The sequence below is a fragment of the Lampetra planeri genome, chromosome 1 (genome assembly GCF_965212315.1).
Source record: "Lampetra planeri chromosome 1, kcLamPlan1.2.h2, whole genome shotgun sequence".
In the NCBI taxonomy this organism is placed as follows: domain Eukaryota; kingdom Metazoa; phylum Chordata; class Hyperoartia; order Petromyzontiformes; family Petromyzontidae; genus Lampetra; species Lampetra planeri.
The window spans coordinates 38,564,128-38,591,186 of NC_136107.1; the positions used below are offsets into that span (position 1 = coordinate 38,564,128).

The 27,059-nt window shown below is 48.0% G+C and overlaps 2 protein-coding genes across 2 annotated transcripts in view; one reads left to right on the plus strand and one right to left on the minus strand.

Moving 5' to 3' along the window:
- Positions 1 to 4,853: 4,853 nt before the first annotated feature.
- Positions 4,854 to 19,709, minus strand: LOC144722186 (neuronal pentraxin-2-like). Its single transcript, XM_078600344.1, has 5 exons — positions 16,631 to 19,709; positions 12,384 to 12,600; positions 11,087 to 11,334; positions 9,358 to 9,537; positions 4,854 to 7,512 (listed from the first exon to the last, which is right to left on the minus strand). The coding sequence occupies exons 1-5, from the start codon at positions 17,141 to 17,143 to the stop codon at positions 7,288 to 7,290; spliced, it is 1,383 nt and encodes a 460-aa protein (XP_078456470.1). The 5' UTR covers positions 17,144 to 19,709; the 3' UTR covers positions 4,854 to 7,287.
- The window catches only part of TECPR1 (tectonin beta-propeller repeat containing 1), a 30,733-nt gene continuing 23,067 nt past the window's right edge, over positions 19,394 to 27,059 (plus strand). The window contains exons 1-8 of the mRNA XM_078600316.1: positions 19,394 to 19,661; positions 20,319 to 20,501; positions 21,299 to 21,421; positions 22,185 to 22,307; positions 22,873 to 23,047; positions 23,821 to 23,921; positions 25,335 to 25,436; positions 26,026 to 26,198. Of these exons, the coding sequence (XP_078456442.1) occupies positions 19,431 to 19,661; positions 20,319 to 20,501; positions 21,299 to 21,421; positions 22,185 to 22,307; positions 22,873 to 23,047; positions 23,821 to 23,921; positions 25,335 to 25,436; positions 26,026 to 26,198 (1,211 nt within the window). The 5' untranslated portion in view covers positions 19,394 to 19,430. The remainder of the gene's footprint in view (positions 19,662 to 20,318; positions 20,502 to 21,298; positions 21,422 to 22,184; positions 22,308 to 22,872; positions 23,048 to 23,820; positions 23,922 to 25,334; positions 25,437 to 26,025; positions 26,199 to 27,059) is intronic.

The following is a 27,059-nucleotide window of genomic DNA, read 5'->3' on the forward strand; positions in this document are numbered from 1 at the left end:
CTGTTTGGGAGCACCCTTATCCATAACATACCCGTTCAAAAGCGCGTTGGCAATGGAGGCCGCCGACTGGTCCGGTAGCGGCCAAGCCATCGGCCAGCAAGAAAAATATTCAACACCCACCAAAAGGAATTTGTTCCCTCTAGATGTGACTGGAAAGGGACCTAAGACATCGAGTGCCACCAACTCGTTGATACGCGAGACCAAAATTGATTGCAGCTGCGGGTGACATTTCAGCTGCAGCGGTTTCCTCTGAGCACATGCCGTACAAGATTGGATCCATTTGGAGACATTTGCTGTCATCCCCGGCCAATAATAATCCCGTTGCAATGTCAACAGTGACTTCTGAACTCCAAGGTGTAACAATTTCTCCCCATGAAGCGCACGAACCAACCCGGCCCAGAGGGCAAGAGGAACGACAACCCGCCAACGATCCAACGTTTCCTCCCTCCACATCAAAAGGCCATCGTGAAGAGTCAACCGACCACCCTCACCAGATGCAGAAGTCACCTACGTGTGCCCTGCCCGACGCCGCAGATCCCCTCAGGAGTCGTCAAGCAGCTGCTCGCGCATCCATACGGTGTGAGGAAGCTGCAACACGCTGTCAACCGGTGCACCTGTGTCTAGAGGCTCAGAAGCGGTGACAGCAGACATTGCCGTACGCGCATGTAAGGCAAGGGTCCACAACGACTTGTCCCAGACAAACACGGGCAACGAGGCGGTTGTGGCAGTCGCGATAAAGCATCCGCATTGGAATGGCGAGAGCCTTTACGGTAAACAATGCTGAAAGATAATTCCTGCAAAATTTCTAGCCAACGAAAGAGTTGGCCAGCTGGCTGCTCGATTTTCAAAGAGTATTGAAGAGCCACATGATCGGTGCAGACAACAAACTCCCTGTAATAAAGGTAAGGCCTGTATTTGCGGACGAAATAAACAATGGGCAAAAGTTCCCTCCGGGTAACACAATAATGACGTTCCGCAGGCGAAAAGACACGGCTGCCATACGCGACCACTTTTTCCACACCGTTCTTAATTTGAGACAGAACAACGCCGATGTCGTATCGCTAGCGTCGGTGTCAAGGAGAAATGGCAGCGAAAAATCAGGATACTCAAGCGCGGACGCGTTAGCCAGCTGTTCACGGAGGGCAGAAAACGCAGCATCTTCCTCCAGACCCCATTTAAACCTCAGATTTTTAGCAGTCAACGCGTGCAATGGTCTAGCGACTGTAGCAAAGTGCAGCACGAATCTATGGTAGTATGACGCAAATCCCATGAAACTGCGCACATCCCCCAAACTCGTGGGGGTCAGCCAATCATGGACACAGGCAGTCTTTTCAGGGTCTGTGGCGATGCCCTCAGAACTAACGATATGACCCAAATAGCGTACCGAATTCTACAGCAAGTGACATTTGGCCAGCTTAAATTTCAAGTTAGCGGAGCGCATTCATGTTCGTCGAAAGTGCGACTAAACACAATAATGTCGTCCAAGTACATGATACAAGTGTCCCACTATAAGCCGGTCAAAATGAGCTCCATTATCCGCTGAAAGGTGGCCGGGGCCGAATTAAAGCCCATCGGAAGGCAGTTGAACTGAAAGAGACCTTGAGGCATGCGAAACGCAGTTTTGGGTTTTGACGAGTTGTCCAGGGGTAGCTGCCAAAACCCTGAAGACAGATCAAGAATGGAAAAATACCGTGCGCCGGAAATCGACGCAGAATCTGAGGCTACCGTCCTTGTTGACAAGCACAACAGGCGTGCCCCAAGGGCTATTAGACGGGGAGATAATATCGGTGGCCAGCATGTCGTTGACCGTCCATTGCACGCATTCCTTCTCCACCGGGCTCAACCGGTGTAAGTTTTGTCAAATAGGGCTGGACTCACCCGTATCAATATGGTGGGATAACAGGGTTGTGCGCCCCAGATCGAATTCGTTCCTACTAAAAACGTCTGAAAATTTGCATAAAAGGGCACGCAATCTACCCCGTTGGTCGGAGGATAAGGAAGCATTCTCCCCACACAACACGGTAACCCCTCGCTCATCCGGCACCAACCGCTGCGGCTCAACCTCGTCATGGTCCGAAAACACGGTGGTGGCATGAGCCATCACCGTACCAGCGGGAAATTTCACAACGTCCGGCCCCCCGTTGAGTACCTGCAAGAACGGGGCCTGCTCGAAGTGAATGATTGTCTGTGTGCCAGAAATTGCCAGACCTCGAGTCGCGGTATCAGACGGGGTCAAAAGGACCCCAGCCTTCGAATCAACACATCCAATCCCCTTATGATAGCGCAGTGGCACAAGCATCTGGGAACCCGGCGGAATCTCCACCTTGACATCAACTAGGGCCTGAACTGCAGCACCCGGTGGCGAACGCAGCAATGGGGAGGGCAAAAAATATAATTTGCAACCCGAAGGCATCTCCAAGCAACCCTGATCGACCAGGATCTTAACGGGCATACGTCGCAGGAAATCAGTACCCAACAAATAGGGCACAGCTTACGACCTAGAGATCAAAACCGGTCCTGATACGGCAACATCACCAATAACAATGAGGGCATCCACCTGGCCAATGGTGTCCATGCTGACCCCATTAGCCGCAACACAAGTATCAATGACTGGCCGTATTTGAGTTACGGGAATTGACAACAATTGAAAAATGACATCCGAAAAAATCGTAGCGGAAGCCCTCGTGTCCACCAAGATGCAAACGCTCACTCCCTGTATTGAACCGGGTACCGTCTAGGATCCCTCTAAATGCCAGGTGAAGGCACTCCAGTCGCTACCGGCTGCAATTAATTTTTTAACATGAGGAAGTCGACGGCCGCGATCGGCACTGCCCCGTACGGCAGCAGCGGCCGTCGGAAATGGCGGGTTCCGAACCCGCCTTCGCTGCACTGTCTAAGATGGAGCAGCAACTTCCCCGTCTGTGGTGCTTGTGACCGGGACCACAGATCTCGGGATCGGCAGGTCCTGGGTCTCCGCCTCCTCATCGTCGGAAGACGCAACAGGCGGGTTCTTCATCCTGAGGTTTTTATACATACTTCACCCTTGTCTTGAAGGGCCACCTTTGACACCAATGTAATAAAAGACTTCCACAATGATGCTTGTCAGAGTGCTTCTATAATTAACGGTAGTATGGCACAGCTCTGCTCCCTCCCCCTCTGGGTGATTTTCCTCTTCTCAACACCCTAGACGAGGCATCCCTCTCTGAGTACCCCTGTGGTTCACTTCATTCTCCCGGCCTCGCCGCTGACTGACGGCGTTCCGGAAGGAGGGGTGAGCTCCGTTGGAAGATCTGCACTTGGCCCGTGGCGAGGAGGGGATGAGCAGCGATGCGGTCCGGAACCCAGGCTTCCCACATCGATCACGAGTCCTCCCCTCCCTCTCCTTATATTCACCCCGGCGGAGCTAGGCTCCACCTCTAGCCACGGCCCCTCGTTGAACCTTTCCGTTCCCGATGGTTCCAGAACCTCTCTGTGCGACTCTGCCCGTCCTCCCTGGCCCAGATATTATCCCCCCTTCGGATTGGATGCTGATTACGTAATGGTGCCTGTCTCCGTTACCCTCTGGCACCCCCCAGATGGCGCTCTCTCATTACATAATTAATGTTGATTACTTCTTGGATAAAAGTCAATGTTAAACGCTGAGTATCCTTATAACTGTTACCTGCAATCGGCCATACCTGTATAATTAAGAACTGTTCAATGTTTAACATTACTCGTATCTATTACCCCTTTGATGGGGTCAAATGGTTAATTAATCTTTTTCCGTAACTCTACAATTTGTAACCTCTTAATATGCCAAATTGTATGTAGTGTTTGATGACAAAAATACTAACATCACTCAACCAGTCAGCAAGTATTGATTTAATGCATATGCATGTACCCTATTCTACATACATTCAAATAAATAGTGTCCAAAGTAATAGTTAAATCGGATAATTAGACAACAATGTGCAGATTCTACTTTAAAAACTGTAAGGGAAATCCCACATTTGGAAAAATATAACTTTTGACACACGTATGTATGTTGAACTTCTTTCGCACCATACGTAGCCCACCGTGCAAATCAGAGGTGCGGGGGAAGGACAATAGACGAAACACAAAAAGGAATTCTAAAGAAATTATTTTCAATCTAGAAATAAATGGAAGCTGCCATACAATCGCAATGCCTGGACGCATTTACGTGCACCTTGATTGTGTAAGAATTATGAGTTTGAAACAGAGCTGTTCTTTATACAGGGTATCTCAAAAGTCAGGACACAGATTTTTGTTTAAAAAAATGTTAACACTAGCATGAATTTGTTTCCGTTGTTTATTATTTAAGTAAATATTTTATCTGTTATCATGATTAATATATTTTTTTTCTTCCTTTTCAGATGACATTAAAAAATTGAAAGATATTTTTACGAAAGACGAACGAGTTCAATTCGTTTTATATAAATTTTCTAATCTTTTTTTTAAGTCCTACTTTCATTTCAAGAGAATGAATGCGTGCATTCATTTTAACGGCAACCAGTTTGAGCATTTGTTAAAATAGATTAAATAACCCGATGTTATTTGTTAAAAAGTGTGTCCTGACTTTTGAGCCACATCTGCAAACCGGCTGAACCAGCACCTCGTCACCCGCAGACATGTCCGCCAAGTGGCGACAGTCGGCACTGCAACAGTTTCATCTGCGCACCTCAAAGGGCCTCTGCAACCACCATCACCACCACAACAGGGCCTCCCCATAAGGTTGCACTTGTTCCACACATCCTCTGATTATTAGGGTTGGGGCCGTCCATAAATGACGTCACGCACCTTGGGGGGGGGTCAGCCATTTGTGACTTTAAATAAATATAGACAACACGTTCTACTTAATTAAATAGACTTTTTAATAAATGTTTTCTCCTACAACATCAGAGTGCAGCGCCACATTAAATACGCACTACAATGACAATACAGTAGTTTAAAGCGATTTGAAGCATGTTTTATTTGGGGGGGGCAGAGCTTTGTGACGTCATATTTGAGGGGAGGGTCTGACTTTTTGTGACGCCGTGTGACGAAGGGGGGGGGTCAAAAGTCGTCCAAAATCACGTGACGTAATTTATGGACGGTCCCTTGGCTATATACGGTGCGAAAGAAGTTCAATATACATACGTACATATTGCACAATATATTAGGTATGTTAAAAAAATCTCTAAAATCTGAAATTACTTTGTAACATAATCGAGGGTAATAGTAAGGACTTATACATTTAACATGAGTCTGACATTCCTTTAATCTTTTGGATAGCTATCTACTTAGTGCTGCGTGGAAACGAATCACAAATAATAATACATTGTTTAATGCATGGCTATACAGGAACACCATACTTCAATACGACGATTTTAAAACACACAATGGACAGAAAGGACAAGATCAAAGGGCTCGCATAATGCGCATGCATAATGTACGTTAACTCATTAATCCCCCCCCAACTTTGCGCCAGAGCGTAGAAATGTAGCCACCACTGTGGCAGTCAGAGTGATAGCTTTGGGGGCAGGGTGTCTCTTGATTGAGGAGTGAGGGATGCGCGGGGGGGGGGGGCTTTGTGCGAAAGTGGTTGCTGGTGTGTGTGGGATTAGATCAGCTCGGGAGCACGAGGGTTTGTTTGGACTCATGTGCACGCCGTGCTCATCAATTTGGAAAAAAACCAAGGGTGTGACTCAATAAAAGGGCCCGCCACGGATCCGCAGTGGTGAGGACTCTATCCTGTGGCCCTCATCATCTTGCGGGCCTCCTGTGGCTGCTGTGCTGGAGATGTGAGACGACCGACCACGGGGAAACTCCTCCTCATCCAAGGCCTGGGAACCAGCCGTGTTTGTGGTTCAGCACCGCGACCATCGCCTTGGAGTCCAGCCTGGGGGTGATAACACTATGTAACACAAATTTTGTTCCTGGGTACTAAGAGTTATTGTTTAAATTGTTTATGCATAAAAGGTATAGAAAATGGCTGTTCCCCACACTTTGCTTTTGTGACCAGGAGTTTGTGAACGAAAGACACATGCGCATGTTTTCTCATTGAAAATGGGTACATTTCAAAATATCACTGTCCTGGTCACAAAAGCAAAGTTTATGGGAATAATAGCCATTTTATGTACTTTTGAGGCATGAGCAATTAGGATATAACACTACCCAGGAACAAAAATAGTTTCAGTGTAACCACTTGCTAGCCGGTGGGCACGATCGACTGGGGCTCTGCAGTGGACGGCTGGTCCATTCACCAGTGGGTCGTCTCCACCCATCGTTTTTGGAGCCAGGTGTAGGGCATCACGGGGAACCACACCCGCTGTTGCCGTGAAGGGAACGCTTCGTGAGGACTGCGGGGTGTTGACAGATGGAACGTGTGGGGAGGAAGGGAGGTGATCCTTTGAGGTGGTGCTTGCAACGTTTTTTTTTATCTGTTCCAGAGCTGGGTGATACTGCGTGCGTGCCTTTTCGGGGGGTTGCTCAGCCGCTTGCTCCCCCGCTTGCTCCCCCCAGTGTTCGTGGTGGAGGAAATCTGACGCTGTGGTCGTCGGGTTGTTGTGACTTTTGCTGTTGCGAGGGCCATTTGGGTTGGTATAATTGCTTGTGATGTGTGCACTCCTGGAGAAGTAGCAGTCCTGTTACCATTTGACAATTTAAAACTTGGACAAAAAATTTTTTAAGTTCAAAGTAAACGCTAAATCTGGAATATACTGGCAGCGGTCTTTTATTCTGCACACGGTCATTTGGGGCGTCGTGTGAAACGGGGGCCCCACCATAATCTAAACCACAGCGATGCTACCTAGGGTTTTGGGTGTAGACTGAAACCCTCAAGCATGTCCCAAAAGGACGAACCGTTGCAACCACATCTACGCCTCTATATAAGGAAAAAAATAGGTGGATTTCTCCACATCTGGCTGTCGCCTGATGAAGCAAGTTGTAATTACTGGTGAAACGTTGTACTCTGATTGTAAATGATGTGGCTTGGCTCTCCAACACACCGGCGTGCTGTACTAGTGACGAATTGGCCACGTTCTGTTTAAGCGAACAACCCTTACTAGTTGGGTGGTGGCGGTTTTTAACGACACATACGATCTAACCCAAAAAAAAAACGATTTGACATAAAAGAGATCTATATAAAATTCGAGTTAAACGCTGCTCTGCTCTCAAATATGTTCAAGTCTGCATGCATTTTCCTGTTGTGATGGTGTTTTCTCGTAATTTGGAGTACTGTAAATGTTGTATTTGCAGGCATGCACTTTTAGTGTGCACATTGTGAATGGCGTTGCGACGATTTCGCGGTTACAAGTAGACACGCTCAGGGCATGGCTCCAGAGGCCTCATGGCGGCGCCTCCGACGACCTGCACCATTTCACTGGTCCAAGAAAGGATGTTTCCAGACGGGTTGCTGGAGCAGTTCCACATGGAGGCCATCTCCGCAGGGGCCAGCACGCGGTCCCAAAGGTTGAAATACGCGAGCTCCCCAACAAAAGCCTGCGTGGCGTCAAAACGCCCACCCACCGTGTCCTGCAGAGGATAATAAAACAAATCCAAATCGGGAATGAAAACCCAGGTAAAACGATAATCTTGCAAGGTTTCAATCTTCATTTGAAGCTTTCGTGACTGCAGTAATCCATACCCCGGGACCCCCTCATCCCGCTTGTCCTTGTAAGGGCCGGGACGCTGTGTGGGCCAGTGGTGGGACTCTGGGACTCCCGGCTCTACGTCCTTGTAAGGGCGAGTTCCGAGGAAGCCAGAGTCTAGACCCGCATCTTGGCTGGGTCGGGTCGGATAGCCTCCCCTAGGGAAATTGTAGCCTGAGAACCCAAGAGCGTAGCCAGAGTCAGGCACGCTAGGAGGAGGCTGTGTCCCTAGGCTGTGTCCCTAGGCTGTGTCCCTAAGCTGTGTCCCTAGGCTGTGTCCCTAGGCTGTCAGAGTATTGTTGGAGTGGTGTATCGTAATAAAGAAGTTACCTCTACATTACACTTATATACCACTGCCAATGCAGTGTCACAACCGTACGTAGTCAACCGTGCTAATCGGAGCTGTGGTGTTGAGTCTATGGTCAGGGAGTTTATGGGTAGTGTTAGTCTATGGGCTAATCGGAGGTGCGGGACGGTGTATGCACCCTGTATATATTAACTATTCAGTGTTAGAATGTTTTGTAATAGTCATTACAATTTGAAATTTATACAGCATCTACATTACAAAAAATAACCCCAAGAAACAATATTCAAAAAGTAGTAGGCTTTCGTGACCAATAGAGGTTATTTTGGGTTAGATCCATAAATGAATGCCACATTCCCATGGTCGCTGAACGAGCCGCCCAGTTCCAACATCAGGCAGCTGGAGTCGGGCCAAGTTCCCAAGGCAGCCTCGCTGGGCTAACCCAACTCGGCTTCCGCATCCAATTTCGCCGTTTCGAAAGTTGATCCAGCACCCGAGCCGCCGTCAGAAACAGTTGTGATGCCAACGGGGTCAACGCGAACGAATAATTTCAGTCCTGGAGTCATGAATTTAAGTTGAATTCAGAGTTGCGTCTTTGTTAAATAACACCACGGAAAATTACATACGGTATATATATTGGCTTTGGTTGGCCTAAACTAGTCCAAATATAAGTGTAACCTTGTGAACAAATACTAAATTCTTATCACTTCCCCTCCAACCATCGAGGAAAGAGCGTGAGTGAGTTGTACATAGTGGCGGCCATGCAACATAACTGTGGTTCGTGAATTGGGGAGGTAAGAACAGGACCCTGCTGGGCAGTTTCTAATGGTCATAGAAACCTCATACCGTATATGAGACGATTTAGGCCAGAGTCTTCAGGTAGCCAATAAGTGTACTGTTATATCTGTTAAATATTACATATCTCCATATAAGGACACTTGATATGTTTTCGTGAAGACTTAAAATCTCTAAATAAATTACTACAAAACTGACCACTGAGCTCACCACTACAGTAAGCCCTCGTTTAACGCGGTAGATGCGTTCGTGAAAAGTGAAAACAATTTTCCCATAAATAATGTAACAAAGTTTGTCAAGATACGATGGACACGATAAGATGGCGGGACAAATAAGTGAGTGTACACCGCCGCGTTATTGTATAATTCCGCATACTGTATTGCATAGTACTGCTCAGCTGCGTAACTTAAAGTAGTCCACCGTTTTTCAGATATGAGGAGACCCTAGGAATTCCCCTACAAAATGGATAGGTTCGCCAGCTTGATTTTAGGGGGGGAAAAGAACAGTTCGCATCTGAGGTCTGTCAGAAGATGCCCTGAAACGTGAGATTTCTGCACAGAATTTGACTTTTTGCAATTGATGGCTGCACACGTGCCACCCATATTCTTTCATTGATGTCATTTTCCATACCTGTTCTTGGCCCAAAATGAGCACACCACCCGGCTTAATTGGATGCCAGGGAGCGAGTCCCTCTCCCACACCACGGCGTACACCGTCTTGGAAGGCTTCCCACACACCGTCCCGAGTGGTCCACGTTATGCAGACATGGTGCCAACCACCATCGTTAACAGACAGTGGTAGCTGGGCAACCTGCGTGAGCCAAAGGATTATCGTTGTCAGGCCACAGAGCTTCGCAAGCCAGACAGCTCAGTTCAAGATTGTGAAACAATAACAATTAAGCATACAATCTACGAAGTGAATACAGTCGACCCTTCCACATCGCGGAGGTTAGGGGCGCAGGCCCCCCACGATCTGGAAAAACCGCTTAAAATGTTTTGGTCCCCTTGGTGAGCGAAGCGAGCACCTCCAGTTACTAACCTTTGTTTAGGTTATCTCTACATTTCCAGCCTTTGTGTGTCGTCTGCTGTTGCGTTCTTTTCGCAAACTTATTTTTTTTCAAAATTTGACTTTAAAAAAAATTGCGAATATTTATGGTACTAAAAGATAAAACACATTAATATTATACAGTACTGTACATATATTTCATGCATTTATGAGTTCCTAAACTTTTTGTGTGTCGTCTGCGGCCTTCGCAAAACTCCAAAAAATTCCCATTTCATTTCTTATGCCGACCCCGCGATATATCGAAACCGCAATGGGGAAAGTCGCGATGCAGAAGGGTCGACTGTATATATGTTTTCATATCGTATGCATGTATGTTGAACTTCTTTAGCACTGTATGTAGCCAACCCTGCTAATCGGGGCTACACATGAGGCACATCCAATTTTTCATGAATAATCCCAATTGGCTCGAGTGCCTAAATTCTATATTTGGTAGATTTGAGTCACGATCTGAATCTTTTTTGCAGATTCAAGATCAGAATCTACCACGGCAAGGAATGCCTTGTCTTTGTAAAATTGACTACATATGTCTGCTAACATGGGAAATCCTCATCGTACAAGGGTAAAATTACTTTCTCTAGTGTAATGATGTAATGCATTGGAGATAATTGTCCAATATTGGAAATAGCGTTGAAAATCAAATAATTTTTATCAGAATTTTATAATCGTGGCCGTACATTAATAAAAATGATGCTCCTTTTGCCCACATTGAGATATGATATGGAGCCATAATCATAATTGAACCTTATATTGGTACCACCTCGCATAATGTCCGTGATGCAGTAATTTTTAGTCTGATGGTCGGCGATGCGGCAATCGATTCATCTCGACGAACTGTACACGATGCATTATGGTGCATACGAGCGTTCAGGGTTTCAGCGCAATCGTCCTCGCTGTGTTTCGACATCGCGGAGTGGCACTGATTTCGGATTGATTGGTACCCCAGTCGCGGAGTGAAGTACACCCCTGTAAAAAATATTGTCCCAGAAAAAAATATTTAACTGCCTCGGCCATTTTGTATTATTTGGTACCCCGAGTATCGCCATAAGAATCAATTGACGAGAATAATACGTAATTTATGATATTGCTTGTTTCCCCAAGAAAGCCTCAGTCTCATCTCTTTTTAAAGAGGGTCCTATATTTTCGGAATCACGATGGCGAAGTGTTTCCCAATTAAGTAATTTCCAAGTCGTTGTTTCTCCCAAATTCAAAACATTTGGACCATGATGCTGGCACGCAAAGTCCCAAATCTTCTGTTACGATGACGATTATGCAATGGCAGAGTTACGGCTTTTACCTTATCGTTGACCAGAAATTCCATGGGATGGTTCCCCCACTCAATGAGCACAAGCTCATTGGCCTGGCCTGGAACAGCATAAGAAAAAGGCGTTCCTAGCCCAGCCGCTCCAGGGGCGGCCCGAAGCCACATGCACATGGTCACTGCGTACAGCTCAGGCAGCGTCTCTTCAAAGCGTCCGCACATATAGTTGGTTCGGAGTGGTAAGGATAGTTTGAACTCGCCTGGAGGATTGAGGCCTGACACTCCTGCTGTAAGAAATGCAATTTCACATGCATCACAACACTTTAGGATTTGCAACTAGGCATTGCAGTTCGCATACAAAAATACATTGTAAAGTTGTGTCATGTTTTTGTTAGTGAGTGAGCCCATACACTTGATATAACCAGAAACTGAAATAAACCCATCGAGACTCATGAAACAACATTGCCTCCTGTGCAAGGGCGGCCTGGCTTACGTAAAGACAATTTAAGTCTACGTTAGTTCTAGTCAGCTCATGAATAGCTACTAATAAGTACGAGCTAAGTTCAGATCACATAACTCTTTCATGGTTTACGAAATATCACTGCATAATTTGCTGACTCCAAATTACGCAACTGAATACCATTTTTCATTTGCAAATTATGTCAAAGTCAAACGTGTTGCCACGCGTAATGGGCATACATAATTTGAAAGTGAAATTTCAAGCCACACGCAAGATTTGCAATCAGACATATGGTGCGCTTACAGAACACCGTTCATACTGTAACATTTACATTCACAACTGCTTTGCCCTCGTTAAAAGCCCCATCATCGCAAAGGATCAATTTTAAATAACAAGCATAACCACTGACCACAGGGCTGGCATTGACGAAACGTGGCAACCTTTTTTAAATCCTTTATATTAAGTTCACTTGCTTGCTCGCTTGCGCGCTTACGACCGTGCACATTTTTCGGTCGTTTTTTAACCCACTTCCCGTGATCCAATCGAGCTGACATTTTGCACACAGACTCGTTGTGCGTGACAATTTATTTTCGTGAAAATTTTTTTCCATAACTTTACACTTTTTAGGATTTTTTAAAAATATTTAATTACCAATTGCTTAATGGTGGCAGGCAATCATCTGACCCATAGGTGGCAGCCATCTCAAGCCAGAGGACGAGAGGACTCTAGCCGCCACGCATATAAAGGATTTATAGTGAAAAACTTTGTTTTTACGGGTTAATTTTTACGCTGCCCTGCACGACGGTTGGGACAACACAAAAATCAGACGCACGCATCATCGCAACAAAATAAGCCGCGGCGCGCGTGACGGACCTCGCTCCAATTCGGACACCTTTCGCGCAAGGTCGGCGAACTGTGCCTCGAGCATCGCCCGCTGCGCCACCGTCTCGTTGTGAGCGCGCAACTGGCCCGTGAGGTGCGCTTGCACGCGGGCGAGGAGACGCGCTCCCAGCCGCTCCACGTGCTCGGACAGCAGCGCCTGCAGTCCGGCTACGTTCACCGGCCGCTCGCTCACGTTCTCCTGCTGTTGCTGCACGCGCAAAGACAAAGATCCCCCGTGTAGCCTTAGCAGATTGTTGGGGCAAGTGATGTTAGCGAGCACCTATGAAGGCCGGAATGGCACACGAGGGGGTGGGTGGTCAGCACCACGCCTGAATGCCTTTGTCTCCATAGTGGCGATGTTTACACACCACGCAGGTACTCATTTGAGGCCGAGTCGACCTAGGGGAGGCCCAGGACCGGTTCGGATAATCGTCCCTGGTGTTGGCCATGAGCAGGAATTGAACTGGGGTCACTGGGTTAATAGCGCAGCACAATAACCGCCACACTACCGCTCCCCACTACCACTCCCCCTACGCACGCACACACACAAGACATATGCTCCTTAGTTGCTCACGTGTACCGTGAGCTTCTGGATTTTCGTGGTGATTTACTGCTCGAATGAGCATTTGAGGCAGCATTCGTATGTTTACAGGCCGATGCCATTGGTGGAATATTGCACATTCCTTTGACAGGGTCGAGTCCATCCAGGGGACAACTATTGTTGAATTCCCCTGGGATGTTAGGCTGAGTCAACCCCCCAACCAGTTTTGAACTCGCAACCTTCCAATTACGAGCCGCTCGCTAATTCGCTAAACTAAACAAATTTTTTAATTTTGTCAGGTTAAGGCCTCTTTTTCAGAAGCGACCAGGGCCACAAATGACGGCTCAACGCAGTGGCATATCACGTGGAAATGAATAACAGCCAAATAATAAAAATGCGCGTTTCTAAATGTGGAGGGAAACACCGAAGAAAATCCACAAGACCAGGGGGAGAGACACATGCAAACTCCAAATATACAGCAGGCATCAGGGTCGGGATCGAACCCACGACCTCCTGTATACCAGGCGAGGTAGTTAACATCTCGCCACCGTGGCGCTGAGCCACCTGGCGAGGGGAAATTAAACTTCAGTTTCATTTATTTGGTATAACCCTGTGAGCCATTCGGCTCTTGAATCGGGTGCAACAGCAACAAACAAAAAACAAAAACATGAACAAGAAAACATCTTAAAGTGACTATGCGCAAACAGAAAAATCCAGGAAAAAACTCCAAAGGCTTCCAGAAAAAAGCACCGTACACCAACGCTGTGCAAAAATCCCAGTGGGATGCAAGATAAACAACAACAACCACAAGACAATTTAGATTAAAGCCATCATTCTAACTCCGTACTACAATGGCCAAACCAAAAACTTTTCGAAATCACCAAAATAAAGCCATAAGCAATGTAACGGTGATCATAGGAACTGTGACCGAAATTTCACAAATTTCACAATAAACGACATAAACAACATGTATCACCAAACCCTATAGCCATAGCTGGCTGCATGAGTCACTCCACAACACTCCACAATAGCAGTCGCATCAGTAGGAGTATCAAATGCACCTTTAAAAATCAGCACACTAAATCAAAACACAAGATCATACGTCGCAGCGGTCAGCATACGTTGCAGCGGTCATCATAAACTGATGCCTCCAAATACTGTAAATAATTTGATATCAGCCAGCATTACAAAATAATCTACTCTCTTTGTTGTCACTGGGTGACTCAGGTTGCCCCTAACTTTTGGCAACGTGGCCCGCTTTTGGATTTGCTCAAAATCAATCCCATCAACATTAAATTAAACATATGCGAGTGCCAAACTGAGATGAAATAATGCAACACAGTCCGTTCTCCTATCACGGCGGTGGTTGCGTTCCTGAAGAACAATGCGTTCTGGTAAAATCGCGTTCTAATAAATGATATATTGTATGTGGGGTAAAGCACGTCCACAATAATATGTGAGACGCGTAACACAGGCCGAACAAAGACTGAGGCGTGTGGATAGCATCTAAAAGCATCCAGCAGCATCCCACCTCGTGTTATGCTACGCCGTGGCAGCCGTTACAACCGCGTTATTTCCAATTCGCGTCCGCGTTATATATATTTTAAAAAAAAGTTTTCCCTCATACATACATCGCGTTGTATCCAATTCGCGTTATGAAAACGACACATGGTGTTATGGGAAACAGACTGTACTGCATATAATGTAAGGCACATAATTAACATTTCATCTACATACAGTCATTAACACACACCATTTCCTTACATAAACTACAATACGTACATCATTGACTTTGTTCAACAAATTCTATCACAATAATTATTTAATATACAGTTCACGATTGGCATGTATTGTTATTTCATATGATGAGATTTTGCAAGAGAGAAAAAAAACACAATCGTTGACTTCAACTTAGCTGGCAAGACCTGAAAGGTGCTCCGTGCATTCCGATTGCAGGGAGCGTAAAATGATACATCGCTATTCTCTACATTTTAATGTTTGACTTCTTAAGACAGGGCACACAACAATGAACCCAAGCCGCTTGCAAACAACTCTCTCAGTCTGCGTGACACGAGTGCGGGAGGGAGATAATCCTTGATCTTTCAAAATCCACTCTTTACATGCCCAGGGCGAATCCGTGAACGGGTAAATTGTAACACATGACGTACTAATAGGTGTACACTTGTACAAAATGCTTTGGCACGCGTCGTGACCGGGCACTGCAAGATCGGACCGTGTCCGTCCGGTGCTCGCTGAGCTGCATTAGCTTCCGGTTGCCAGACGAATGCGTTGTTAGAATGTCGCCCTCATTACACAGACAAAGTACTTGCCACAAGTGAACCACAGTACCTCGCTGATCGCGTCAAGGAGGATAAACCATCACGCGAACTCCGCTCATCATCGCATCAGCGGCTTTTGGCTGGGCCATCGACCAAAGACGGTCACCGCATCGCTCGCTTTCAGATGCGCCCCTGTGGCCGTCTGGAACGTTCTTCCTTCCGATATTGGGAAGCCACTGGAGCTATGCACTTTTAAAACTAGATTTTATAAGGTCATTTCTTTAAAACTGATTTTTGTGTTTAGTTTGGTGTCCTTCCCCCGCACCTCCGATTAGCACGGTTGGCTACGTACGGTGCGAAAGAAGCTCAACATACATGCATGGGGAATACACAGCTTATACCAAAGTATACTATAGAATCCACGATTGCTTGTTAATTTTGTGTTGTAGAAGGCCCCAACTCCCACCATCCCCCATGTGTCACACACCTTGTGCTTCCTCCGTGCCGCGTTTTACAAAGATGTTCATTCACAAATTAACGTTTGGCTCAGATCGTCGCGTGACACAAATGTGTGTCGCACACCCTCCTCCACCCGACACAGGCAATGAACGAAGTGTTCACGTGAACAAACGTGCCGATTTTATTCAAGTTCGTTCACGTACAGATCTGTTTTTGTTAATTGGCTGTGTCTGGCGGAGCTGGGTGTCCAAACACACATTTTACTCACACGGCAAAATTGACCCAGCAATCAATTATGAACACACGCGTGTTCAGGGAAGTGCTTTCATTGAGGATTTTACTCAGCGAAAGGAACATCAACAGAGGATTGATACGCATTGACTGAAAGCTTACGTGACTGCAGGAATTAATATTCTTTGGGTCTTTCGGTAAAGTCGCGTAGATAGGGTCAAAGAAAATAACAAAAAACTATGACGTTTCGATCGCAAGACAAGCGGTCGTCATCAGGATGACCTATTTACGTGACTTTACTGAAAGACCCAAAGAATATTGATACGCATGGCAACCATACCCAACGTCCCCAGCAAATAGAAAAGCTGCCATGATAATGTATACCCCCATCTACTCTACCGGTACAATACAAATGCGTGGCATTCAAATATAATTATTACCGGAAAAGAGTGAACTATCCGTATGCTCAGGGTCGTGTTTACATTCGAGGATTTGACTCATCGAAATGAACATCAACAAAGGATCGATACGCATGGCAACCATACCCAACATCCCCAGTTAAAAAGAAAATCTGCCACGATAGCTTATTCCTGCATCTACCACACCGGTGCAATACAAACGCGCAATTATCACCGCAAACGGTGAACTATCCGTTGAAGTTCCACGTGCGTGCTTGTGCCGGCCCATGTGGATGGGCCACCCCGGTGACAAAAAAATAGTGTCCATACCTCGAGTATCTCCATCCGCTGGGAAAGAGCGAGCAGGCTACGTGCCAGGTGGTCTGTGGAGGCTCCTGGCGGGTCACCCATCGTCTCCTTGACGGGCGGGCGAGCCAGACCCTTCATACGAGCCGGGCGTACGGCTCCCTGCCCACCTGAAGCACCTCCCGCTGGGCCACCCTCGCAGCCGCTGAGCTTTGCCGTCAGCTCCTTGATGACCTCCTTCTGGTTAATTATGGTTTCGCGCTGCTGCAGAATTGCTTCTTGAAGCTGCGTGGGAGCGCGTGGATCGGTGGAACCCACGGGAGTGAATTTACCGCCCGATGCCGACTGCCCCATGGGGCACGCCACGCCAGCTTCTGGCTCAGCAGGGGCAGGCTCACACACGAGCCGCAGAGGGGGGGCATGCTCCTGTTGCCCCAGTGCTTCGGCTCCCGCCAGCAGGAGTAGTGCTACGTTGGCTACAAACAGCGGGAAGAAGCGAATTCTCGCTTGCATCCCGGTTGAAATACGTTCATCCATACTGCACACCTTTTTTCTTTTACCCGTTATCTCTCCTTACCTATCTACCTGGGTGCCCACGTGTCCAGCGACCTGGTCAGCAGCCTGGTTTGCCACGGAGCTTCTCTCGCATGTGGCCCTGACATGCGGACAGGAACGGGACGAACTGTATGTGGGCCGACAGATGCGGATCAGCGGTTGCGACGGATTACAATGCATCGGCCGCTTAAGCCACTCATGTGACATTGTGTCCTCATAATGGTTACAAATACACCACAATTCGCCCCCTACAACAAAAAAAGAAACTCGGCGGTGTTCAACGCAGCGCCTTAAGTGGCCTAAAATACAATGTTTCGCTCCAGATGATCGCTGCAAAGTATGATCTGTGTTTTGATTGAGTGTGCTGATCTTAAAGGTGCATTGAAAAATGTTGACACTCCGACTGATGCTCCTGCTGTTGTGGAATGACTCATGCAGCCAGCTATGGCTGCAGAGTTTGGTGGTACATGTTGTTTATGTCGTTTATTGTGAAAATTCTGTCACAGTTCCTATGATCACTGTTTCATTGCTTTTATGGCTTTATTTTGGTGATTTTCGAACAGTTTTTCGGTTTGGCCATGTTTGTTTGTTGTAGTACAGAGTTAGACTGATGGCCTTAATCAAAGTTGTCTTGTGGTTGTTGTTGTTGTTTGACTTGCATCCCACTGGGATTTTTGCACACAGTGTTGGTGTACGGTGCTTTTTCTGCAATATTTTGCTGTCTTTTCTTGGATTTTCTGTTTGCACATAGTCACTTTAAGATGTTTTCTTGTTCATGTTTTGTTTTTTTTGTTTGTTGCGGTTGCACCCGATTCAAGAGCCGAATGGCTCACAGGGCTATACCTAATAAATGAACTTGAAATGAACTTGAACTTAAACATTTTCCGGGGCATGCTTGAAATACGATTTTTCACACTCGGATATCTGACTTGAATATTTCTACGCGGACAATCCTTCCGCTGGCAATTACATTTACATCGGCGTTGTGTCCACATTGATGAGCAAAAAAATTGTGCCAGCATCGAAGCGGTTAGTCTCTAAAGTGCTCACCGTGATTGGCACCGCTACCCGGACCACGCGCCCACGCTGGTCTCAGGGCCTACTGCCCTCAAGGTTTCACTGTCACTGTGACAATAGCTAACATTAGGACCAGGCTGGGCAACTGTGTAAACATAGCTACGAGCAGGGTTAATTTAAACTATTTAAAAATATATTTTACCAGTTGAGGCGCACTGAAGTATATAGCTCTTTTTCAGAAGCGACCTGGCCACAAGTGATATAGCACAACAAAGTGGCTTATCATGTGTAAATGTATAACAGCCAAACACTCTAAACGCATGTTGATTCTAAATGTGGAGGGGAAAACCCGAGGACCTGGGACATGTCCACGCCACCACGGGGAGAACATGCAAACTCCAAATCTACAGGCGTCAGGATCTTAATCGAAGGCACCACCTCCTTCATACTAGGCGAGTTAGTTGACATCTTGCCACTGTGGCGCCCCATTGCAGTCGTGTTTGTCTAGAGACCAATCACCACCACATCTTTGGTCAGTCTGTCGTCAGACTAAGAATCAGTGACAACAAGGAGATCAGTCGATCACCACCTGGAGATCAATGCTATCACCTTGAGATCAGCATCACAAATGTGCTGGTGGTGATGCTTTGTTGGCAATGATGGTGCACGGACCCAGTTAACAGAACAACTCAACACATGCAGATCAATCAGCCCGGAGGTCAGCCTGTCAGCACCTGGAGGTCAGTCAGCACCTGGGGGTCAGTCACCAGCTGGGGGTCAGTCAGTCACCTGGGGGTCAGTCACCAGCTGGGGGTCAGTCAGTCACCTGGGGGTCAGTCACCTGGGGGTCAGTCAGTCACCAGCTGGGGGTCAGTCACCAGCTGGGGGTCAGTCACCAGCTGGAGGTCAGTCAGTCACCTGGAGGTCAGTCACCAGCTAGGGGTCAGTCACCTGGGGGTCAGTCACCACCTGGAGGTCAGTCACCATCTGGGGATCAGCTGGGGGTCAGTCACCAGCTGGAGGAGAGTCTCAGTCACCACCTTGCAAATCGGTCTATCATCAATCGCATCGAGGTCGTCTGTCACCATCTGTCACCATCTGTCACCGTCTGTAGGCAACAGGAAGCGGTCCCGCTGCGCCCCCTGCTGGGCTGAGCTTCGCAGTCTCTCCCGGCATCGCAGGCGCGACTCCCCGCGACTCCCCGCGGCCTTTAACAAGCGAGGCGGGTGACGGCGGCGGCAAGGGGCCGGTCATGGCGGGGAGCGGCGGCCGCCTGTGGGCCCTGGACGTGCGGGGCCGCGCCTTCACGCTCGCCCCGGCCGAGAGCCGCTGGAGGCCGTGCCCTGACCCGCGCCTGGAGCTCAAGCGACTGTCCGCCGGGCCGCAGGGCTGCTGGGCCATCGGCTACGACCATCGCGTCTACGCGTTCGTGCGGCCCGGGGACATCCCCGTGCGGGTACAGGAAGAGGCCTTCGAGAACCAGGTGAGTCGAGCGAGCAGGTGAGCAGTGGGGCCGGTGGGCCGGTGGGCCGGGGGGCCGGGTGGGGCCTTCCTTGGTGGATTCGGGACGACTCCTTCTGAGACGCGAGGCTTTACGGCGATGCTGCTGCTGCTGCTGCTCGGTGTGGGGAGCGGTGTGGTGGGAGCGGTGTGGTGAGAGCGGTGTGGTGAGAGCTACGGTGTGGTGAGAGCTACGGTGTGGTGAGAGCTACGGTGTGGTGAGAGCTACGGTGTGGTGAGAGCTACGGTGTGGTGAGAGCTACGGTGTGGTGAGAGCTACGGTGTGGTGAGAGCTACGGTGTGGTGAGAGCTACGGTGTGGTGAGAGCTACGGTGTGGTGAGAGCTACGGTGTGGTGAGAGCTACGGTGTGGTGGTGGGAGAACGGCGGTGTGGTGAGAGCTGTGCTGTGGTGAGAGCGGTGGTGTTTTGGGTGCGGTGTGGCGAGTTCCATCCCCGCTCACGGCCGCCACCAACGCCGGAGACGATTATCTAACCCGGTCCTGGGTCGACTCAACAGCACTTGCCCCCGCGACTATCTGTCACGGCCCACCGCTGGGGCACCTTTGTCTGTGTGTCTTTGCTGCACCCCCCCCCCCCCAATACCCCACGGCGGCGGTTGGGAACCTTTCGACCGATCAGCGCTGGAACCCCGTGGACGGCTTCGGCGCCAAGCTCCTGCCCAGCGACCGCTGGGGCTGGAGCACCGAGGACGGACTGGGCCCTCGCTTCCTGGCCCAGGTGCAGCTGCCCTCTCCTGCCTGGGAGTGGGAGGGCGATTGGAGTCTCTTCCTCAGCATCGCCGGAGAGCCCACGGAGGCACAGGCGAGTTTCCCCAACCATCGTCCACCACCTTTCGCAGCCAAACCGGCCCACTTTTTTTTGTTGTGAACAAGTTGTTTGTTCAGCCTTCGACGAACAGCGGTTGGCCTACGTACGGCGCGAAAGAAGTTCAACGTGTGTGCGCACATACCTACACGAACTCCAACGCCGTCTTCCACCAAGCCCACCTACCTAAACGTGCTCCACCACGGTGGCGAGATGTTAACTACCTCGCCTGGTATGCAGGAGCGCGTGGGTTCGATGCCCACCCTGACCGACGCCTGCTGTATATTTGGAGTTTGCGTGATCTCCCCGTGGTCATGTGGATTTTTCTCCGAGTCCTGCGGTTTTTCCCTCCATATTTAGAATCAACATCACCACGCGTTTAGAGTATTTGGCTGCTATAAATGTCCACGTGATAAGCCACTTCGTTGAGCTATCATTTGTGGCCAGGTCGCTTCTGAAAAAAATCTGTATAGCTCAGTGGACCTTACCTGGTACAATAAAAAATTGTTTAGTTTTAGAACCCAGTGACCCGAGTTCAATTCCCGCTCACAGCCAACACGATAATGTGAATTGGTCATGCCCCCCCCCCCGCCTAGGTCGACTCAGCCTCAAATGAGTACCTGGTGTGGTGTGTAAACATCATCAGTCGGGAGATAAAAGGAGCCGGGTGTGGTGCTGGCCACCCACCCCCTCGTGTGCCGTGCCGGCCTTCATAGGTGCTTGCTAACAGCACTTGCCCCTACAGTCTGTTAAGGCTATACATCGGATCTTTTTGTTTGTGTGTGTCTGTACAGGGATGGACTTATGCTTTAGACTTTCCTGCTCCGTATTCCCATAAAAAGCACTGGAATTCGTGTGTCCGGCGGCGACGCTGGATCCGCTACCGTCGCTACACTGCCATCAACAAGTGGGCTCAGGTGCGTGCTGGTTGCGTGCACGTGCTCAGAGCACGGCTTCTGTGCTGGAAAACATACCTACGGCTTGTCTATGAGACCTTTTTGGCAGTATCAAAAATTATGAAAAATAAGAATAGGTTTTACCCTTGCAGTTTCAAAGACAATAAGTATATTATCAGAGCATGGTTGTTGGCATCTTTTTGCCACGAGCATGTGTGGTTAATGCAGACATGATGCCTTGCAAAAGGTATCCATTTGGTGTTTGAACATATTAACACCTGTTCTATTGCCAGAAAGGGTAAAACATATTCCTATTCTTCATTATACCTGCTGCTGTGCAAAACAAACGTGAAATGGATGCTAAGATTTTCGTGACAAGCCATGATGCGCAACACGAGAAGGGCCGGAAGAGCACATTGCATGCGAGTGTTGTCGATGTTATTCGACAAAAACGCTTGCGCTGGCTCGGGGCGTGTGCAGGAGGGGGAGAGACGCGACGATCGCCAAGACGCGCACATTGGCGTGGTCTACATTCGTCGGGCGTCCCAAGGGGAAAGACCTAGGACCCGATGGCGTGTAACTGTTATGGTAGATCTTGGATGTGCCGTTTCTACTGTGCAGTAGCTGCAGGATGCGGGAGAGGGTAGAAAGCATTGGTGGTGAGGTGTGGTGAGCGTCAACAGCTTTGGCCACGACCGCACGTTGATCTTGAAAAACAAAAAAACGTCGCTGTTGGTGCGCGTCACGTATCCACGAGGTTGTTTTTGTTTTTTTTGTATTTCAGATTCCAGTTCAGGAGGAGGGTTCGTACCAAGATTTGTTCCACGATGTTTGTTTGGGTGGATGGGACCTTGCAGAGGAGCCACCCGGACAGCTCTCCGTGTGGGCCGTGACCACCGAGGGCAAGGTGAGGACACAGCGCCAACTGCCACCCTCTATCCCAGAGCTTCTAAAGTTTTGTTTGGTTACTGCACCACCCCTTGTTGAATTTAGTTTCAGCCTGGAGGTCAGTCTGCCCTCCATGTTGAACTTCTTTCGCACCGTACGTTACCAACCGTGCCCATCGGAGGTGCGGGCGAAGGACAACAACTAAACACAAAAAGCAGTTCTAAAGAAAGGTGTTTTAAATGTAGATGACTTAAAAGTGCATAATTCCAGTGGATTCTTAATATCGGAAGGAAGAGCGTTCTAGACGGGCACATCAACATCACCACCATCACCACCATCAACGTCAATACCCCCCACTTCCTCATCATGCAGGTACCTCCTCAACGCCACCACCATTATCGTCATCGCCACCACCATCATCGTCATCGCCATCATCGTCATCGCCATCATCGTCATCGCCGCCACCATCATCGTCATCGCCACCACCATCATCGTCATCGCCACCATCGTGCATGTATGGACGTTGAACTTGTTTCGCACCGCACGTGGTCGACCGTGCCAATCGGTGGTGTGTGTGTGTGTAGGTGCTCTATCGAGATGACGTGCATCACTCCAACCCAGAGGGGAGAGAGTGGATCGGGGTGGAGATCCCGAGCGAAGCCCTGCAAGTCAGCGCAGGGCCCATTTCACTCGTCTGGGTCTTGCTGTGGGAGGGCAAGCTCCTGGCGCGTGAAGGTGTCAACCAGAAGAACCCGATGGGTAAACGCGCCGCCACTCACCAAGCGCTGCCCCCCTGTCTGACATATTCAATTATAAAAAATACATATATATAGTCTGTTCTCCTATAACGCGGCAGTTGCGTTCCTGATGAACACCGCATTATGGCAAAATAGCGTTATAATAAATAATATATAACATATGGTAAAAAGCACAGTCCGCGATAACACGTGAGATGTGTCGACTGAACAAAGACTGAGGCGTGTGGGTAGCATCTAGAAGCATCCAGCAGCATCCCGTCTTGTGCGACGCTACGCCAAGGCAGCCGTACAATGGCTTATTGCTACTCGCACGATGTAGTTCTGGTCACTCGATCGGGTTGTATCCAATTCGCATCCGCGTTATGAAAAAACGTTACCTAATACCTTCATCACGTTACATCCAATTCGCGTTACGGGATAACAGACTGTAATTATGAAATGGAGAGCTCCCAGATACGCAATTGGGTTTTGGATGTTTCTATAATCTACAGATGCCTATTATAAGATAGAACAATTTATTTCGATTTAAAGCTTTCGTGACTGCAGGGATTCATCTTCTTGGTTCTTTCGGTAAAGTCACGTAGAAATAAAACATAATAAAATATTTTATAATTTATGATAAAGGAAATTTCGATTGGAAATTGTATAATTACACCTCATAATGCAATAATATCTAAAATGCTCAATTCTAAACGTTGCAATGCGCGTGGTTAAACAACGTTGTAGTCCGTTGACCCGTTCCTAATTTGCTGCCGCAATGTTGTGCGATTGCAGGTGAAGGATGGGTGGTGGTGGACCCCCCAGAGCACGAGTTTGGTGTCGTGCAGGTTTCTGTTGGCACGCGGGTCATCTGGTGTATCACAAGCGATGGACAGGTGACAACATCACGTGACCATTATAAAGACAAAGATCCCCCCGTATAGCCTTGACAGACTTTTTGACAAGTGTCGTCAGCAGCTACCTATGGGTGGCCAGCACCACGCCTGGCCGCCTTTATCTCCGCTATGCCACTGCTTCCCACATTACTACAGTACAATACTGTTTCTGTGCAACTACACCGATTTGGCTGTTGGGTCCCAGTGTGCCTTTAGATCCATTGAGACAGTGGATGATTGTTCTGTTCATCTGCCAACCGGTAAATATTCCACACCTCTGGCGATTTGATTGACATGATTTGGGGTCAAAGTTTATTTCTAGAATGTATTCTTCTGTGTTTACTATATTGTCTTTGTTTTTTATTCTGATTTGTACAGGTTCATCTTCTCCATAATCGTACATATACTTAGCATATAATTAACATAAATACAAATTGTATTGTGTGCTAAACTATTTAAATCTATAAATTGATGCACATTTCACGCCGACTTCTGAGTACATCTGTACACGCGTTCGTCATTTGTATAACTTTGAAAACTTGTCCTCTAAAATGCAGTGCGACACAAATTATATTCATCTCAAAGCACTATTCAAAAAGTGTGACATTCGTAACATCACTGTTTCTATTTTCGATGTCGGGTGCAAATGAAGACACTTCATAGACAGTCAGCCATAGGCAGAGGTGACCAAGATCTCGAGTCTAGACTTGAACAAGGGGCATGTAGCACAAACTTGCTGGGGAGAGCAAGTTCCAGGTGATGAGGGCAGCAGTGGAGGAGTGATCTGCCACTGGGCGAAGGTTGACGGGGGCTGAGCGAAGGCCTTGGTTGCTGGGGTGAAGAGCATGGAAAAGGGCGGGTAGAGTGACGTGAGAAAGGGCGAGTCCGTGAGATGTGGAATTTCCACAGCTGGCTCTACGTGATTTTATCTTCATCGCCTGGTATGCAGGAGGTCAGGTGTTCGATCTCGACCCTGATGCCTGTATAATTGGAGTTTGCATGTCTCTCTCCCCGTGGTCGCGTGGATTTTTTTCTCTGGGTCCTCCGGTTTTTTTCCTTCCACATTGAGAATCAACGTGCGTTTATATTATTTTGGTGCTGTAAATTTCCACGTGATAAGCCACTTCGTTGAGCTATCATTGGTCGCTCAGATGTTCGATCTCGACCCTGATGCCTGTATAATCGGAGTTTGCATGTCTCTCTCCCTGTGGTCGCGTGGATTTTTTTCTCCGGGTCCTCGTTTTTTTTCCTTCCACATTGAGAATCAACGTGCGTTTGTATTATTTTGGTGCTGTAAATTTCCACGTGATAAGCCACTTCATTGAGCTATCATTGGTCGCTCAGGTGTGGTTCGCCGTGGCGATGTTTGTGTGCTCAGGTGTGGTTCCGCCGTGGCGATGTTTGTGTGCTCAGGTGTGGTTCCGCCGTGGCGTGTGCGCAGACAGTCCCGCTGGCCTCAGCTGGGTGTCTATGGTCAGCAAGATGATGATGGTCAGCGTGGGGGTCAACGATCAGGTGTGTGTGTGCACGGCCTGTCGGTTCAACGTGTTTGCATTTCCCATGTTGTAATACGGTGCGGCGAAGTGGCCCTTATTTGATGCATGGATATTTTTTTTTATACATGGCACCGCTCCAGACGCAACTGTTGGTAAACTTACGTAACGCCATCATTGTTTTGTTACATGTTCGGCTTCAATCAATCACTAGAGCACGGTCATAACCTTTGCCGTACAGTATTTTTGTGGTTCAGTGTGTGCGTGTGTGTAGAAGTGGGGAGCAGTAGTGTAGCGGTTAACGCCGTTGCCCTGCGAACCCTGGTGACCCGGGTTCGATTCCCGCTCACGACCAACACCAGTGACGATTATCTGAACTTGTCCTGGGCTTCCCCTAGGTCGACTCAGCCTCAAATGAGTACCTGGTGCGATGTGTAAACATCGCCACTGGGGAGACAGCGGTGGCCGGGCGTGGTGTTGGCCACCCACCCCCTCGTGTGCCGTGCCGGCCTTTATAGGTGCTCGCTAACAGCACTTGCCCCTACAGCCTGCTAAGGCTATATGGGGGATCTTTGTATTTTTGTGTGTGCGCGTTTGTGTGTGCGTGCCAGGTGTTTGGGGTGGGTCGGGAAGACCGGACGGTGTACTTCCGTCAGGGTGTGTGTGCCGACGAGGCGAGCGGGAAGGTGTGGAGGCCCGTAGTGTGCGAGCGCGATGCGGAAGAGGGCGTGGAGCAGAGGGCAGCAGGCGGCTCCCACAGGAGCAGCATCACCAGCCTGAACAGGTGACCACACCTGATGGGCAAGGGTCCTCTAGCAGGTGCCCACACCTGAACGACAGGGGTGCCATAGCGGCTCTTCAGCATAATATGTTGAATTCCTCAAGTGGCGTTGAAATGAATGATCTACACGAAACGTGTGCCTTTAATCTGGTACCAAGCTTTTTCTGAAAAAAAAACATTTTTATGAATTTTGATTTAAAGTTTTCGTGACTGCAGGGATTCATATTCTTGGTTCTTTCGGTAAAGTCACGTAGAAGGGAAATTAAATAATATTAAACAATAAAAATTCTCACAACATTTCGACTGCAACACAAGCAATCATCAAAAAGCGCCATTTTTTTCAAATTTTCTTGCTGTGGATTTCACACCTGATGATGATTGCTTGTGTTGCAGTCGAAACGTCGTGATAATTTTTATTTTTTTTATTGTTTTATATTATTTTATTTCCCTTCTATGTGACTTTACCAAAAGAACCAAGAATATATTTTTATAAACTTTTTTATTTTAGCATAATGAAATTCCGAGATACTTTGTTTGCTTATTTAGAGAATATCCAAGGCCCCTGGATTGTTGTTAATAAGGTATACAAAAGCTAGTAGAGGTGGTACCACTTTGTTTACACGTACTTTTGGTCAGTGCACAGATACATGTGGAAGTCAACCAATACAAAATATAGTTTTCAGCATAATTTCGTGGCTTTTTGCAAAGGTTTGTGATTCGATTCTGGCTGGCTGCTCTGGTTATTGCTGTGGGTATATTAAGCATACATATGTACCGTCTGTTTCAAAGTGAACATGAAAGATTCCATCATCTTGTTCAAAGAAGAGTATTCCATATTTTTTATATTAAATTTAAATACTTCGT